Source organism: Sapajus apella, unplaced genomic scaffold (assembly GCF_009761245.1).
Source record: "Sapajus apella isolate SASKATOON/1434 unplaced genomic scaffold, GSC_monkey_1.0 scaffold33, whole genome shotgun sequence".
In the NCBI taxonomy this organism is placed as follows: domain Eukaryota; kingdom Metazoa; phylum Chordata; class Mammalia; order Primates; family Cebidae; genus Sapajus; species Sapajus apella.
The window spans coordinates 4548243-4562746 of record NW_022436973.1 but is presented as its reverse complement, the minus strand read 5'-3'; the positions used below and the strand labels follow the sequence as shown (position 1 = coordinate 4562746).

Sequence of the window (14504 nt, the reverse complement as noted above, 5' to 3'; positions counted from 1 at the left end):
CTTCTTCCCTTCCTCCTTCCCTACTTTTCTGCGTTTCCTCCTTCTACTCTCTTCCCTTTTTTCCCTTCTCTGTCACTTTCAGTCTGTCTTGGTGCTTGTCACTTTCTTTCTCCCCACACACTCTCTTGATCTCTGTTTCTACCTCTCGTCCTCTCCTCCCCTCAGTTCCCCTTGACTCTCCCATCCCTGTGTGCCTGGCTTTTCTTTTTCCATCTTTGTCTCTCCTTTACTCTTGGGCTCTCTCTGTATTTTCCACTGTCTCTATTTTCTGTCTTCTCCCTTCATTCTCTTTCCCCCCAATTTTTTTTTTTTTTTTTTTTTGAGACAGAGTCTCACTCTGTCACTTAGGCTGGAGTGCAGTGGCACAATCTCGGCTCGCTGCAACCTCCGCCTCCTGGGTTCAAGAGATTCTCCTGCCTCAGCCTCCCGAGTAGCTGGTATTACAGGCATGCACCACCATGCCTGGCTAATTTTTGTGTTTTTTAGTAGAGATGGAGTTTCACCATATCGGACAGGCTGATCTCGAACTCCTGACCTCTTGATCCACGTGCCTCAGCCTCCCAACTCCCAATTTTTTATAGTGATAAAATACATATAAAATACCATCTTACCCATTTTAAGTGTGCAGCTTAGGGGTATTAAGTACATTTGTATTATTGTGCAGCCAACACCATCCATCTTCAGAGTGACTTTCATCTTGCAAAACTGAAACTCTGTACCCCTTAAACAGTAATTCCCATTCCCTGCCCACCCCTGGTTCCTGGCGACCACCATTCTACTTTCTGTCTCATGAATTTGACTACTGTAAGCACTTTATAGAAGTGGATTTGGCTGGGCGCAGTGGTGCATGCTTGTAATCCCAGCACTTTGGGAGGCCAAGGCAGGTGGATCACCTGAGGTCAGGAGTTCAAGACCAGCCTGACTAGCCTGGCGAAACCCTGTCTCTACTAAAAACGCAAAAATTAGCTGGGTGTGGTGGTGGGTGTGTATAATCCCAGTTACTCTGTAGGCTGACGCAGGAGAATCACTTGAGCCCAGGAGACTGAGGTTGCAGCGAGCCGAGATCGTACCACTGCACTCCAGCCTGGGCAACAGAGCAAGACTCTGTCTCAAAATAAATAAATAAATAAATAAGAAGTGGATTCATACAGTGTATGTCTTTTTTTGACTGGCATATTTCACTTAGCATAATGTCCTCAAGGTTCATCTATGTTGTAGTATGTGTCAGAGTTTCCTTCCTTTTTAAGGCTAAATGTATTCCATTGTATGTCTAGTCCACGTTTTGCTTCTGCATCCATTGGCTGGACACTTGACTTGCCCCCATATTTTACCTATTGTGAATCATGCTGTGATGAACATGAAACCCTGCTTTCAATTCCTTTTGGTTGTATACCCAGAAGTGGAATTGCTGGATTGTGTGGTAATGCTATTTTTAATTTTTTAAGGTACTGCTATACTCTTTGCCACAACATTTTACATTCCCAGCAACAGTACACAAGAGTTCTAGCTTCTCCACATCCTCGCCAACACTTGTTATTTTCTACTTTTTCTTTTTTGTTAGTAGCCGTGCTAGTAGGTGTGAGGTTTTGATTTGTATTTTTCTAATGATGAGTGATATTGAGCATCTTTTTATGTGCCCGTTGTCCATTTGTGTATCTTCTTTGGAGAAATGTCTATTCAAGTCCTGTATCCATGTTTGAATTGGGTTGGGTTTTTGTCATTGAATTTTAGGATCTCTCTATGTATTCTGCATATGGATCCCTTATCGGATGGATGTAATATTTTCTGCTTTTCTATGGGTTATCTTTTTAACCCTGTTGGTTGTGCCCTTTGCTGCACACAATTTTTTAATTTTCACAAAGTCCAATTTATCTACTTTTTCTTTTGTTGCCTGTGCCATTGATGTCATATCCAAGAAATCACCGCCAAATCCAATGTCCTGGAGCTTTTGATCTGTGTTTTCTTCTTAGAGTTTTATAGTTTTAGCTCTTTCATTTAGGTCGTGACCTAGTTTGAATTAAATCTTATATATGGTGTTGGGTAAGGATCTGACTTCATTTTTTTACATGTGGATATCCAATTTTTCTACATGATCTGTTGGAAAGATGGTCGGTCTTTTCTCCATTGAATGACCTTGGTACCCTGTCTTTTTTTTTTTTAATTATTGGTACCCTGTCTATTTTTATTTATTTATTTATTTAGAGACGGAGTCTTGCTCTGCCACCAGGCTGGAGTGCAGTGGTATGGTCTCGGTTCACTGCAACCTCTGCCTCCTGGCTTCAAGCGATTCTCCTGCCTCAGCCTCCCAAGGAACTGAGACTACAGGCACACACCACCACACCCAGCTAATTTTTGTATTTTTAGTAGAGACGGTTTCATCAAGTTGGCCAGGATTGTCTTGATCTCTTGACTGCGTGATCCACCTGCCTCGACCTCCTAAAGTGCTGGAATTACAGGCATGAGCCACTGCACCAGGCCCACTGTTCTACTTTATTGGTCGATATATCTGTCCTTATGGCAGTCGCACACTGTTTTGATGCTATACTTTTGGAGTTCGTTTTGAAATCAGGAAGTGTGAGACTGCCAGGTTTGTTCTTCTTTTTCATGGTTATGTTGGCTATTCAGATTCCTTGAGATTTCCTATAAATTTTAGAATAAGTTATTCTAGTCTGTAAAAAACATCTCTGGAGAGCCAGGTGTGGTGGCTCACACCTACAATCCCAGCACTTTGGGAGGCCGAGGTGGGTGGATCACTTGAGGTCAGGAGTTTGAGACCAGCGTAGTTAACATGGTGAAACCCCGTCTCTACTAAAAATACAAAAATTAGCTGGGTGTGGTGGTGCATGCCTGTAATCCCAGCTACTCAGGAGACTGAGGCAAGAGAATTGCTTAAACCTGGGAGGTGGAAGTTGCAGTGAGCTGAGATTGAACCACTGCATGCCAGCCTGGGTGATGGAGCAAGATCCTGTCTCAAAAACAACAATAACAACAAAAATCATTGTGATTTTTAAAAGTAGTTGCAAGAACTACAGTTACTTTTGCACCAACATAAATAATAACTGGTATCACCCCAGAGCTGGCACTAGGCACATAAGGATGCGGAAGTCCTGGGGAGTCAGGGAGGAAGCCAGGGGGTTTAAGTACCAGAGTTGAGACGGAGCCAGACCAAGAACATCTGAGGGCAGGAAGTCAGAGAGAGTGGCTGAGGGCAGGTGACCTTTTGCACAGGTCTTGGTAGAGCAGCAGGAGCCCATCGGTGGCTCCCAGGGGGGCTGGAGATGAGAGTACTGCTGCCCCACCTGCATGAACTTGCTCCAGGGTGTACAGAGCTCAGAGAGGCCACAGTGAAGGGCTGTGAGACGAAAGGACTGGATGGTGGCCCATGCCTACATCTCTGATGGGAGCCTGAGTATGATGAAGTCTGCCAGGAGCATCAGGTAGCCACAGCCTGATCAGTGATGGTGCCAAGAGGACAAGGAAAGTGGGCTAGCCTGGGTCAGTGGGTCCCAAAGCTTATTGGTATTACAATCACCTGGGGCATGGGCTTAAAATACAGATTTCCATGCCCTACCCCAAGGACTCTTTCAGGAGGGCTGGAGTGAAGCCCACCCAAGATGCTGCATCTTATTCCCATGGTCCCCAGGTAATTCTGCCACAGGGCATCCGGGGCCATTCTTGGGAACCACTGTCCCAAAGGTCAAATGTCGCCAGAGAGTCCCAAGTCTCTGCTCTACCTCTGTCCTATTCTCTATCCCTTTTGGGCAAGGACTTGGAGGTGGTGGAATATAATTGAGGATGTTTCTGCAAATGGGCAAAGAATGAAATAGAACATAGAGAAGTAAAAAGAGTTGATATGAGAGACCCGGGCTTGAGTCTGGACTCTGCTGTATCCAAGCTGTCTGACCTTAGACAAGTGACTGAACATGGTTTGTGTGTGTGTGTTTTTTTTTTGTTTTTTTTTTTTTGTTTTGTTTTTGAGACTGAGTCTCGCTCTGTCACCCAGGCTGGAGTGCAGTGGCATGATCTCGGCTCACTGCAACCTTCACCTCCCAAGTTCAAACGATTCTCATGCCTCAGCCTCCCATGTAGCTGGGATTACAGGCGCCTGCCACCACACCCGGCTAATTTTTTGTATTTTTAGTAGAGACAGGGTTTCACCATGTCGGCCAGGCTGGTTTCGAACTCCTGACATCAGGTGATCTGCCAACCTAGGCCTCCCAAAGTGCTGGGATTACAGGTATAAGCCACTGCGCCCGGCCATGTCTGAGCCTTTGTTTCCCCTTGCGTCAGATGGGGCCACCAATATTAACCTGAGCTATTATGAGGGTTAAATAAAAGGATGCCTGCAAAAGGAGCTTAGATCAGGCTTGTCTCTAAGCAGGTGCCTGGTAAGTGGTGCTGCTGCCATTAATGTGATTTTTATTATTGTCACCAGGGAGGACTTTTATATCTGTCCCTAAGTCCCTGCCTGCTGGTTCAACAGGGTGAAAAACTTAGGGACGTCCCCTAGGATAGCTGTCCTGGGACTTTGGTGTCAGGCAGATCCAAGTATCACCTTCCCAGGGTACACCATGGTGGGGTTTTGAGAGCCGGGGTGTACAGTAGGATTGCAGGTGAGAGGCCAGAGGGCAGAGGCAGCCAGACCAACCCTAGCCACACCTACCTGGCCCTCACCCTGTCTCTTTCTCTGCAGTGGGGCTGACTTGCTTGCTGTCAACTCGGATGGGAACATGCCATATGACCTCTGCGAGGATGAACCCACCCTGGATGTCATCGAGACCTGCATGGCATACCAGGGTAAGGGAGGGAAGCCTGCTGTGAAGTGAGAATAGCACAGAGTTGTGGGGAGCAGCCCTTAACTCAACGCAGGTGAACAGATTAGCTGCACATTGGCCTGCCTTGTGCGCCGTACTCAGTGAATAGGATGGGTCTTCATTAGTAACCTTATCTGTGTGATTATTAAGGATTAGTGTCCTTATTAGTGTTATTAAGGATTAATATCCTTATCCATGTGATTAGAGCAGAACATGAGAGGACCCTGGAAAACGTGCTGCACAGAAGGGAGGTCTTGATCTCATCCGTGCCCACACACGTGGGTGGCCACAGCTGGCCTTGTCTCCTCTTCGTCAGCTGTGACAATTTGATTCAATAAATGTCCACCGTAAAGATATATCCCCATGTGGGAAAATAATAAAGTCAAGAGCGCTAGCGGGCGCCTGCTCTGTGCCAGGCACCATGCTGGCTACCAGGGGCCCAGATAAACAAGATGTGGGCTGTTCTCAACTCACAAATGAAGTTCAGAGGGAAAACAAATGCAGCAATGAGAGACCTGTATGCCCCAGCACCCCACAGACAGGCCTCTGAAGCACCACCTCCTTGGAAATATGTCACACTCCCAGACCCTCAGCTGCAGCTGCCCTTCTGTCCCCCACAGAGCTGCAGTATCTGTGATTGAATCTCCTGTTCCCTTCACCCAGCTCTTCCTATTCATCTCCTGCAGAGGTTCTTAACCATTTTTGTGCCAATCTAGTGACTCTATGGACCCCTTCTCAGTATGATGTTTTTATGTTTTTGAGATGGAGTCTTGCTCTGTCATCCAGGCTGGAGGGCTGTGGCCTGATCTCGGCTCACTGCAACCTCCACCTCCCAGGTTGAAGTGATTCTCCTGCCTCAGCCTCCCAAGTAGCTGGGATTACAGGTGCATGCCATCATGCCCAGCTAATTTTTGTATTTTTAGTAGAGACAGGATTTTGCCATGTTGGCCAGGCTGGTCTCAAACTCCTAACCTCAGGTGATCTGCCTGCCTTGGCTTCCCAAAGTGCTGGTATTATAGGCATGAGCACCCATGCCTGGCCAGAATAATGTTTTTAAATGCAGTTATAACATTATAGAATTATAAAGTAAGCCAATTATATTAAAGCATAGCTGCCAAAATATTTTTCAGTACGTTAAATAGAAACTTCATTAATTCATTAAACAATAAGATAACAGGATATGAAAATAGCTATAGTGTCTGTTAGTGACAAAGTCACAGGCGCTGCTAACACTACTGTGGGTTTTGCTTATATTCTAATGTTAGGGAATGCTAAATTTCATTTAAACCTTAGTCAAAATAAATGTGTGATTTTATTTCCTCCCTTTGTAGACTTCTCCTGAATTCGACTGAAGAGTGCTTGGTCTAATGGATCCTTTTACAGAGCATATTATCCTCTCCTTAAATACCATTAGTAGCTGTCAGTAACACACTTTTAAGATAGGGATGGGATTCGGGTTGTACAATGTGTCTCTGGGTCCCCCCTACCTCAATTGACTCAGCTCTCCACTTGAAAGTAATATATTCATTCATTCAGTCCTTCTGCAACTAAAATTGATTGAACATTGTGCCAGGTGCTACAGACACAATCATGGTTAAGACGAAGGAAACTAACAGAGACCCTGGTCAGTAGGGCGGTCAGCAGAGGCCAGTTTGGGAGATGATCTATCCCAGGGCTGAAAGAACTAGACAGAGGCAGCCATCTGAGCAGTTGGAGGTGTGTAGGTGGATGGTAGGGACTTCTAGGTAGAAATAGAGCACGTGCAAAGCAACCGACATGAATACAGTGCCTAGTGGGTGCCAGGCAGGAATGCCATGGCTCTGTGGGCCAGTGCATGGTTTCTGTGTCCACCAAGCCTGAGGACAATGATCTATGGGCATGTCTGCATGCCCCCTTGACTGGCCTACCCTAGGGAACAAGAGCCATGCCTCCCTCACCTGCCCTCCCCTCCCCCCAGGGTCCTAAGCCTGAGGGTGCTATATAAATCCCCTCTTTGCCACTGCAGGCATCACCCAAGAGAAAATCAATGAGATGCGGGCAGCTCCTGAGCAGCAGATGATTGCGGACATCCACTGCATGATCGCAGCGGGCCAGGACCTTGACTGGATAGATGCCCAGGGTGCCACACTGGTGAGGAAATGGGCCAGTACCCAAACCAAGACCAACTAGGAGCAAAGTGGGCCAGCACCTGGGGGTGGCCAACTCTGTACCCCTGGGGACTGTCTACGACCTGGGACCTCCTCAAGAATCCTTTGGGGCCAGGATTGCCCCTGGATAGGGAGGGTCAGCAGAGCAGGGCTCAGCCTCTTTGAGAACCTGGCCTCTCTCTGGGCTGGGCTTGGTGGCTCACACCTGTAGTCCCAGCTACTTGGGAGGCTGAGGTGGGAGGATCACTTGAGCCCAGGAGTTTGAGTTTGAGCTTGAGCTGTGATTGCACCAATGCACTCTAGCCTGGGTGACAGAGCAAGACTTTGTCTTTAATAAACAAACAAGAAAGAATCCTGCCATTCTCAAATGGGGCTTGGAGTTAGGAGCCTGCGTGTTAGGATTTGGCTCCCACCTGTTCACCACCTGCTCTGTCTCCAAGATCCTCCTTCACCCCAGGCTTCAGGTATCCACCTTGAGCTCCTTATTTCCCTCTCCTCTAATGATGCTTTTCATTAAGGACTAGTGTCACCATTCACCCACTCACCTGTGCTTTCTTCCTTTGCACTGTTCATTCCCCTGCCTTAGTGTCTCCTCTCCCACTCTAGCACGCCACTTCCTTGCCTCATCCACTCCCTGATATTACTGCAACAGCCTCTCCTCTGGGTTCCCTGACTTCAGAGTCTGCCCACTACTCCCAGTCATTCACTTTTCCATTGGTCCATCCATCCATCCAATCATCCATCCATCCATCCATCCTTCCATCCATCCAACCAACCATCCATCCACCCAGTCAACACACAGTTACAAGCACCTCCTCTGTGCCACATACTTTACTAGACCTGGAGATAGAGAACAATGGGACCTTCTTCTATCTCAAATCTGCCTGGTTATCTCCACTTATCCTTGCAACTCAAGTGTCAGTGACTTTGGAAAACCTCTCCGGCCACTCCTCATAGGCTCTCAGAGCATACTGCAGCTTAATATTCGGGAGGTCAGCTTCTGCAGCCTCTAAATCAAAATTCAGAGCATGGCTATGGCAGCCCACCTCCCTGATGGGGGTAGGGGATGCCCTGTCCTAGGCTTAGGTTCCATGCTGGTCATAAGCACTCAACAGTCTCGGGATCTCAAGCTCACTAGATAGGGCTCCTCACTGCCCCCTCAGACCTGATCTGGCAGCCCAGGTGTGATAAATGGGCTTCTCCCACCTGCTTCCTGAGCTCTCACATCTGTTTTGTGCCCATTTCTATTACTTGGGTCACTGCTTGGATCACCTGCTTAGCCTAGCACTCAAGAATGAGGCCAGGTAGGATGACTGAATATTTCTGTCTGAAGTCAAGGCCAGGCTGCATTAGGGCATTACCCACCCTCATTGCAGCTCCACTGGGGCTGTCACTGGGTCCTTTAGACACAGGGATCTTCTCTTCCTGGGCTGGGGCTGGCCTCAGGGTGGCTCCGCCCCCATGGGCCAGGCACATACTGAGTCTCAGGTCTTCCCAGTAAACTAGAGATCATAGTGTCTTCCTCACAGTGTTGCTGGGAGCATTAATGATATTCTGCATGAAAGTGCTTAGCAGAGTCTGTAAATTCTCAGTAGATGTTAGCAGTGACTGTTATTTTTACTAGCAATGCCACTCTTCCACTCATACCTTTTCATTTCCAGCTAAGTAGTGAGGTTTGTAATGTCTGACTGGCCAGCAGGTGTCATTCTCTACCACTGGCAAACCTCAGACATTTATACATCAGATAATTATGCTAATTTTCACATCATACCCTGGATTTTTCAAGTTGGAAAAAAAAAAGCCTCCACTTATCGGGGCTTCAAGCAACCTTCTCCCAGGATGAGGTGGCATCTGACCATCGAAGCTGCGTTTGGAAGGATCACTTCCTGAGGCCATGCCTTCTTTGTCCCACTGGCTCTCCAGCCCCAGCCCTCAGGCCCCTAGAGTTCTGTGGCTTCCTGCCAGCCAGTCTTCTGCTGGTCATCTTGGACTCTCAACTCTATCTCTTACCTTAGCTGGACAGTTTATGTCTTTTCGCCTTATTTCCTTCTTTCTCTTTCATTCATTCTCATGGTCATCACTTAGGGCTGTCTAAGAATGTTAATCCCTAACTGAGTGTTCATTATGCGCTAAGCACTTTATGTATTTTGGGGGCAGATTGAACAAGCATGATCCCTGAGATCTGCTAGGCAGTGGCCATGACTGGAGGCCTTAAATGGGATCACAGTCCCTTATTGGATGTGTTATCTATTGCTGCTTAACAAACTATCCCACAATGTAGCATCTTAAAACAATCGTAAATATTTATTGTCTCACATGGTTTCTGTTAGGAGCAGCTTAGCTGGGTGGCTCTGGCTTGGTGGCTCTCATGATATTACAATCAAGATGTTGCAATATTGTTGAGACCATGGGACTGCAGTCTCATCTGAGGGCTTGACTAGTGCTGGAGGATCCACTTACAAGGTGGCTTACTCACATGGCTGGGGAGTTAGTGCTGCATGTTGGCAGGAGGCCTCAGTTTCTCATCTCCATAGGACCTCTCCTTGGGGCTTCTTGAGGGTCCTCACAACACAGTGGCTGCCTCCTTCTAGGGTAAGTGATCCAAGACAATGTAAAGTAGAAGCAGCAATGCCTTTTATGCCCTAGCCTCGGAAATCACACACAGCCACTTCACAATATCCTATTTGTTAGAAGTGAGTCACTCATTCTGGCCCACATTCAAGATGAAAACAGTCGGGATCCATTTTTTAAAGGAAGATGTGTCAAAGAATTCATAGACATATTTAAAAATCACCGTGTTGAACCTCAGAGACCCCTTCTTCAGGGTTCAGTGCACAGTAGGGGCTCAGTAAATGCTATTGCTTAACTACATGGATGCTAAGACCAACCACAGGGGAGAAGAACTCAGCTCTCTAACTTTCCTTCTAGGTCCATATTTCAGACTTAATAATCCTCCACAATGTGGCTGTATTTCCATCTCATTCTATTCCATTCTACTGCCCCCAAGGATGCTGTGGTACTTGGGTGGAGGTGAGGGCTAGCCTACCTTCAATGTGGGGCTGATTCCCTAGGGAATGCTCACTTCTTTCCTCTCCTCCAGCTGCACATAGCTGGAGCCAATGGATACCTGCGGGCCGCTGAGCTCCTCCTGGACCATGGAGTGCGTGTGGATGTGAAGGACTGGGATGGCTGGGAGCCCCTGCATGCAGCTGCCTTCTGGGGACAGGTAGTTCTCACCCACAGGGCTGTGGAGGAGGCTGGCACACGGTTAACTTGTTAACACCAAGTTTTTTGGGCTGGCAATTGGCTTCAAAGAACATAAGATTTTAAGGTTTAAGGTGTTGACTATAACTCATATGTGGGATATGAAAAGGCCTAGGGAGTTTGCAAAAACATTGGACAAGTTGTGTTCTTCTTCTTGTTTTGTTTTGTTTTGTTTTGTTTTGTTTTGTTTTGTTTTGAGACAGAGTCTTGCTCTGTTGCCCAGGCTGGAGTGCAGTGGCGCAATCTTGGCTCACTGCAACCTCCGTCTCCTGGGTTCAAGCAATTCTCCTGCCTCAGCCTCCTGTGTAGCTGGGATTACAGGCATGCGTCACCATGCACAGCTAATATTTTGTATTTTTGGTAGAGACAGGGTTTCACCATGTTGGTCAGGCTGGTCTCAAACTCCTGACCTCAAGTAATCTGCCCACCTCAGCCTCCCAAAGTGCTGGGATTACCAGGCATGACCCACTACACCCAGCCAACAAGTTGTGTTCTAATAGGATGGTAATCAAATTTGCCAAATAAGAAAATTCCCAGCATTTTTGCACTGAGTAGTTTCTCTGTTTGTTTTCAGATACAAAAGTCTGATTGCCACTTACACATAGTCCCTCCTTAGATATCTGCCAGCTCTAGAGTTACAGCCAACTCCTTCTGCTCCTTCTTGGTGTGGCCCAGGCATGTGGAGGAGGTGCTAAGCTCATTGTATCTGTCTAGATTCCCCCCATGGCTATAGTGTGCAGGCCTTCCCTGGAAATCAACTTTGTCCCACCACTCTGTGGGTCACATTCTAAGAGGCTTGGGCACTCTCTCCACCTCCTAGGCTTTCTGAGCACTGGGCAGGGGGACATGTGAGCTTCTTCCTGTGTTTCAGATGCAGATGGCAGAGCTGTTGGTATCCCATGGGGCTAGTCTCAGTGCAAGGACATCCATGGATGAGATGCCAATAGGTAAGTTCAGTACAACACCTGGCATGCACAAATAGGCAGTTATCAATTTTTTGATGGGTAGAGGGAAAAATGGATAAATATATGGTTGTATAGATTGATGGATTGGTATGTAGATAGATGGTTGGATTAATTAATGGATAGTAGAATAATGGACAGATGGATGGATGGACAGATGAATGGATAGATGTATTAATGGATGAATGGATGGATGAGAGGGGTAGATAGGTAGGTATTATAAGGTATGGTTGAATGGGATGGGTGGGTGGGTGGATGGATGGATGGATGGATGGATGGATAAAAAAATAAGTGGATGAGTGGGTAAAGGGTGAATCTATGAATAGATGACTCAGTCAGCAATAGGTAGATAGATGGATGAAGTGGCTAGGTAGAATAGTGGGAGTATGTAGATTTCTCAGTATCTTTGCATAATTTATTGATCGGGCTATATGGGATACCTGCTTGTTTCCCTCACTACTTCTCATATCAGTGAAGACTTGAGGACTCTTCTTAGAAACTATCAAAGAGGAACATGAATGCCTCGGTCATAGCTGGGAAACTTAGGAGTTGTGACTGTGCACAGAACCTGGGTTTCCCATTCTTATAATCCTCTAAGGTTTGGGTTGCAGTCCCCCTGGAACTTTGGCTGGCATTGTTTTCTTCCCTCCCTGCCTGCCCCAAAAGATGCTTAGAGTTTTCAGTGGATTGGCGTGGCAGCTCCTCTGGTTTGGAGTACCCTCTTGGGCCACAGGTCCTGGCACCATCCCCTATAACAGACTCCTCTGCCCCTTCAGACCTGTGTGAGGAGGAAGAGTTCAAGGTCCTGCTGCTGGAGCTAAAACACAAACATGATGTGATCATGAAGTCACAGCTGAGGCACAAGTCATCCCTGAGCCGGAGGACATCTAGCGCAGGCAGCCGTGGGTGAGTCTGGGGCAGGGCAGCCAGGTGTCCCCGTGCATGCTTCTGCCTGTGGAGCCTGGGTGTAGCCTCCAGCACCCACTTTGTCCCCTCAGGAAGGTGGTGCGTCGAGCCAGCCTGTCGGACAGGACCAACCTATACAGGAAGGAGTATGAGGGAGAGGCCATCCTGTGGCAGCAGCGGAGTGCAGCTGAGGATCAGCGGACCTCCACCTACAATGGGGACATCAGGGAGACCAGGACAGACCAAGAGAATAAGGACCCTGTGAGTGGCCTCATGCCCTGTCCCAGTGTCAGCCACCGCCTTGGGAGGAGAACAGGGCTCAGCTGACCTTGCCTCTTCAACTGAAAGCCTTCAGAGGGAAGTAGCCAGGCACTGCCCTTAAACTAGTGTATCCAGTCTGATGGTGGTGGCTACTGTAGTTAAGGAGGTGATCGGGGGGTGTGTTAGAGGCTGAGTTGGGCACGTTGGCACACAGGTGGGTCTCCTGATTGACAGGGGCAAGTGTCCGCTATATGCCTAGTTTTTCTCCAGCAGACCTAGTAGAGGGCTTCCCAGAAAAGATCTCAGTAGGGCAGTCACCCAGGAGTTGGGGGTGCTACAACTTCTTTTTCAGGAAATATAACAAAATATTGAGAATTGTGTTTATCAGAACATGCTTTTTGAAAAACGGAGTAGGATCCTAGTAGGACCTCTGAGAAGCCTGCTCCTGTAGCAGCCAATGGTCCTTTAAGCTTTAAGCTGCTTTCCTAAGGGGACGCATACTCATTTCTGATGGCTGCTTTAAGAAATTATCACAAACTGGATGGCTTAACACCACAGAAGTTTATTCACTCTCACTTCTGAAGGCCAGAAGCCTAAAACCGAGGTGACACCAGGGTTTATTCCTCTGAGGGCTCCCAGTGGGATTCTGTTTCACGCTTCTGTGAGCTTCTGGTAGCTCAGGAGTTCTTCAGCTTTTGCTTGCATAAGTCTAGTCTCTGCTTCTGTCTCCACCTGACCTTCTTCTTTGTGTATGTGTCTGTTTTCTCTTCTCTTTTTATTTTTATTTTACGGGATTTTTTTGAGACAGGTTCTTGCTCTGCCACTCAGGCTGGAGTGCAGTGGCATGGTCATAGATCACTGAAGACTCCAACTCATGGGCTCAAGGGATCCTCCTACCTCAGCCTCCAAGTAGCTAGGACTGTAGGTGGGGGCCATCACACCTGGCTAATTTTTAAATTTCTTGTAGAGATGAGGTCTTGCTATGCTGTTTAGGCTGGTCTCAAACTTAGCCTCAGGCAATCCTCCCACCTTAGCAGGTATGAGCCACTGTACCTAGCCTGTTTTTTCTTCTTATAAGGACACCAGTCATTGGATTAGAGCCCATGCCAATCCAGTAGAACCTAAACTTAATTTAATTTATTACATCTGCAAATGCCTATTTCCAGATAAAGTCACATTCAGAGGTTCCAGGTAGACATGAATTTTTGAGGGACACCACTTAACCCAGAACCAACACACTCAGCATGGCTGCTTTCTTGCTGAGTGGAGTGAACAAGTTTGGGGCTGGAGCGGAGTTGCTGAGGATGAGGGAGAAGGTGGCTGTACCAGAGCTGGTCTGCCATTTTGGTTCTTCCACGACACCATGAACAGATGAAAACATGCCTAGAGAGTTTAGCTTTGGTGGGATGAAATTGATTAGCTACCCAGCATACCCATGTGTCTCAGAGGGACCCTGTTTCAGGATGAGACAGTCACCTACTCCCTGTCTCACCAGGAGGCGTGAAGGTACCTGCCCAAGGGGAACCACATCAAAGCCAACAGCTGGTGATGGAGAGAGCACATAGGGTAGCTTTGTTCTGCCTCGCTCCTAAGTCTGTGGACTGGGGAGAAAAGAGATGCAGATCAAGATCAAGCCATGTTTCAGATGCCTCTCAGCTATGCTTTGTTTATTTTTTCTTTGTGATTGTGGTGTAACTTATGTATGGTAAAGTAGACAAAAAAAAATTTTTTTTTTGTTTTGATATGGAGCCTCTCTCTGTTGCCCAGGCTGGAGTGCAGTGGTGTGATTTCAGCTCACTGCAACCTCCGCCTCCTGGGTTCAAGCAATCCTCCTGCCTGAGCCTCCTGAGTAGATGGGATTACAAGTGCCCACCATCATGCCTGGTGGATTTTTGTATTTTTAGTAGACATGGGTTTTCACCATGTTGGTCAGGCAGGTCTCCAACTCCTGACCTCAAACAATCTGCCCACCAGGACCTCCCAAAGTACTGGGATTATACGCATGAGCCACCATGACTGGCCACGTAGACAAACCTTAAATGAGATTTTCAACACACTTTTACAAATGTACACACTCAGATGAATTCAGAGCATTTTCATCATCCATGTTCTCTCTCAGTCCTTTCTCCCACTCCAAATGTAGCTACTAT

The 14504-nt window shown here is 47.3% G+C and overlaps 1 protein-coding gene across 1 annotated transcript in view; it reads left to right on the top strand.

Annotated features, from left to right (window-relative positions):
- Positions 1-14504, top strand: part of PPP1R16B (protein phosphatase 1 regulatory subunit 16B) — a 121685-nt gene that overhangs the window by 94417 nt on the left and 12764 nt on the right. The window contains exons 5-10 of the mRNA XM_032294944.1: positions 4694-4797; positions 6820-6944; positions 10062-10187; positions 11097-11172; positions 11964-12093; positions 12186-12354. Coding sequence (XP_032150835.1) covers positions 4694-4797; positions 6820-6944; positions 10062-10187; positions 11097-11172; positions 11964-12093; positions 12186-12354 — 730 coding nt within the window. The remainder of the gene's footprint in view (positions 1-4693; positions 4798-6819; positions 6945-10061; positions 10188-11096; positions 11173-11963; positions 12094-12185; positions 12355-14504) is intronic.